At 30.4% G+C, this 3,583-nt stretch overlaps 1 protein-coding gene across 2 annotated transcripts in view; it reads right to left on the bottom strand.

Moving 5' to 3' along the window:
* Positions 1-1,558: 1,558 nt before the first annotated feature.
* The window catches only part of LOC117175694 (phosphotriesterase-related protein), a 12,473-nt gene continuing 10,448 nt past the window's right edge, over positions 1,559-3,583 (bottom strand). Inside the window, exons 6-7 of one of the 2 annotated variants that reach the window (XM_033365438.1) lie at positions 1,889-2,106; positions 1,559-1,797 (exon numbers count right to left, since the gene is read on the bottom strand). In XM_033365438.1, coding sequence (XP_033221329.1) covers positions 1,666-1,797; positions 1,889-2,106 — 350 coding nt within the window. In that variant the 3' untranslated portion in view covers positions 1,559-1,665. The remainder of the gene's footprint in view (positions 1,798-1,888; positions 2,107-3,583) is intronic. The other variant, XM_033365437.1, reaches the window with a different exon arrangement.

Consider the following 3,583-nt stretch of genomic DNA (forward strand, 5'->3'; position numbering starts at 1 on the left):
TCTTCTTAGTATAACGAACCCAAATGTTATTGTTAAGGGAAACGGTTATCTATATTATTCTTACGTGTTGAGCACGTTTACCTACACAGAGAACATCTGGACGATTAAATCTAATCAGGTGGTCAGTCAGAATAGTCTTATCCCTGTAAAAGAGTTGGTGTTCGTTCTCTCGCACTTTGACTAGACTTGGCACAGCAAAACGACATTAGCGTCAAAGTTTAAAATTTTATAAGTCTAAAAGATCATAAGCGACAACATTTATCCAAGCAAAGGGCATAAGCGCTAACATTCCAAAATTCTGAAAGGGCATAAGGGCCAACATTTTGCAAAGATAAACGACATAAACACCAAATTTTTTTAATCAAAAAAGACATAAGCATACTTAATGAGATGTTTTTTTAATAATTTCAACACATAATTAAACTTTTTTGAAACAGTTTGCTTTTTCATGAAGTATGTCTTTCAAACATTTTTCCCCCCATAACATTTTTGTACATAATTTAAAAAAAATGCATGCTTCGACTAATTTTTTTAGTAATTCATTTTTTTCAATTGAAAATTCAATTACAGTGAATCCTTTCAACAGCCCTCCCTCCTATAGCCCTTCCGGAAATTCACGCAGCGCCGCAGGAAGGTATAACAGGAGGTGCGCGGGGTCTGCGGTTGTCACTCAGACGAGCACTCAGGCGTGAACAAACAAAAGTGGAGCGGGCTATTATGAGTTATTTCTTACCCACCGTCAGCCGCAAAATCCGCCCTATAGAAGAGTTTCACTGTATTTCATTCTTGGTTAAAAATGTATGTACCTTATTTAAAATTCTTCTTTTTTTATGAATTTAACTGTCGTATTAAGATTCATCATGTACGTGAAACATTTATATCTTTGGTTCAAAATTAATCTTCTTGTTTGTCAAAAATCAACACTCTACTGTTGAAGAATGATTGTTTTAGTTGAACATTCCTCATTTTTGGTTTTCTTCAAGTGGAAATGTAACTACTCAATTTATGGTTCAAAATTGATCTTTTTTAGTTCAATATTCAAGTATTTAGTGAAAAATTAGTGTTTTTTAGTTGAAATTTCAATATTTCATTCAAAATTCATGTATTTTGTTGCAAAATTGTCTTCTTTGGTAGAAAATCAATCTTCTTGTTTGAAAATTAATCTTATTGGTTGAATATTCAAGTATTGCTGTTAAATATTAATAATATATTTAAAACTTCATATTTTTGGTTGAAAATAAAACTGATTTATTTAAAGTTAAGATCGTTTAGTAAAAATTAATGGACTGAATTTAAGTATAAGTAGATAAAATAAAGATTTCTTTCAATTATGATTCAAAGCCGTAATCTTTAAAGTTAAATGCAAGAAATAAATCATTTTTTTAGTATCATTTATTTATTTAATTAATCAACGAGGCTTGGGAACCTGGAAAAATAATGTAATTATCAGGGAGTTATTATCCAAGATTTGAGTAGACAGCCTGATACCGAACTGATCGAATAAAAAACAAACACTTGAAGGTTTTTGTGTATAATAATTTGTTTAGAATTCAATATCGTGTAAACAGTCAGTAGAAAATTAAAATATTTGTATTTTTTGTGATTCGATTTGTATTTTTTGTTTATAGAGTATATAGTTATAAATTCCATATCTATAAGTCACAATTAATAAGAAAGCCAGGTCTTTGGATTCGTTATCGTGATAGTATCGATTTCCTCTTGCGTGAATCCCTTAATTAACATCTTTGGAAACACGTTGTTTATAATGTGACCATATCCATGTCCTCCAAAATTGATCTAAAATATCAATCATTTTTTATACCAAATTATTGAAATAATATGCATTTTCTTATCCAAAAATCAATTTAAATTTTCGTTTAGAACCAACCAGTCTATGTTTCGTATGGATATCATGACTCATTAGTACTTTATCCAATTTTCCATCTTCACAAAGAAATTTGATTTTGTCGAGCCGTTGAGCATCCGATGGCATGTCTGTCATTGGAGAAAACTGATAATACGAACACTCAGTGCCAAAAAGATCAAACTGACAGTAGCAACCGAGTTTCGAAAATTCTAGAAGGTCTTCCTTTTTTAGCAGAGTACCTACATTCCACAAAAATTTCATTATCATTGGCATTTTTTTCATTTGATGTGGTTCTTAGGGAAGAATACAATATTGAAAATTTAAAATATGAATTTTGAGCCTAAAAAAGTTATCTTGTAAAGCGTAATTAAATCCTTACAGAAAAAATTTCTAATTTTTTTACAGCGTAATTTCTTACACCTTCAGGGAAGCCTATTTTTTCTTCAAATAAGACTCTTTGCATAGGGTGGTATATGCGCTAAGATCGAATTTTTGAATCAATTATTTCAAAAATGACCTAATGGCTAATTTTAGATGCTAAAAACATCCCCTGAATTTAATTCTTTTTATGCCATTTTTTCAATTTTATCAGATCGTGCTGATATCGGACGACTTTTTCTACTTTTATCAACCTTTTTAAAAAACATAAACATCTTGAAGAAAAAGGCGACTAAACGGTTTTTTTTCCTTTTCCTCAAAATTGCGCTATACTTGGTTTCAATTTTAATCACAATGATTCTTTTTAAATTGAAATTTAAAACTAGGAAAGACTGTAACATTTTAATTGATATCATTAAAAGCTTTTGATCTTCAATAGTTTCTAAAATACAAGTCGAAAACGTTAGAAATCGATTGATTTCCAATTCAGTTGCAGTCTTCACGCTCTTTCCCCTATCCCCCACCTATTTTTAAATATAATTTGTCTTATTTTCCCTGTTTTCAAGAAATTTTTTTTTTGTATATATGCTAAAATTTTTTTAAATAAATTAATAGAACCCAATAAGAAAATTCAACTATTTTTAGTTAAAATTTCAATTTTTTTGGTTAAAAATTCGACTTTTTGTTTGAAACTTCATACTTCTGAATTGAAAATTTTTCTTTTATATCAAAAGAATCATCTTTTTTATTGTATGTATGTATGTATGTATGTATGTATGTATGTATGTATGTATGTATGTATGTATGTATGTATGTATGTATGTATGTATGTATGTATGTATGTATGTATGTATGTATGTATGTATGTATGTATGTATGTATGTATGTATGTATGTATGTATGTATTTAATCTCTCCCTTTTACGGGTTTGAGGGCCTCCGCATCCCTGTACATATATTTACAATTCCATCCTTAGTCTAACTTAACTACTACTTATATTCTACTCTTTCGCATTACGTAGGATAAACAATAGTAACAGTAGCGATATTAATTCCTAAAATAAGCGAACTTCCAGGGCTTCCGTTTCCTATTACCATAAAAAAAATGCATTTTCCACGATATTGAAAGCAACTTTCGTTTTTTACTGTCCCTTTTCAGGATCACCCGTTTGGCTCTGCCCTACTCCCTTGCTTTCCCTTACTTCATCCAATTTCATCATCCACATCACTCCCTGTGCACTACCATCCAAGATCCATCTTACACACTCATCCACACTCAACTGTCCCTCTTCCTCTCCTGTACATCTCTCTAATACATGTGCCCATGACTCTATTTCGT

Source organism: Belonocnema kinseyi, chromosome 6 (assembly GCF_010883055.1).
Source record: "Belonocnema kinseyi isolate 2016_QV_RU_SX_M_011 chromosome 6, B_treatae_v1, whole genome shotgun sequence".
Classification (NCBI taxonomy): domain Eukaryota; kingdom Metazoa; phylum Arthropoda; class Insecta; order Hymenoptera; family Cynipidae; genus Belonocnema; species Belonocnema kinseyi.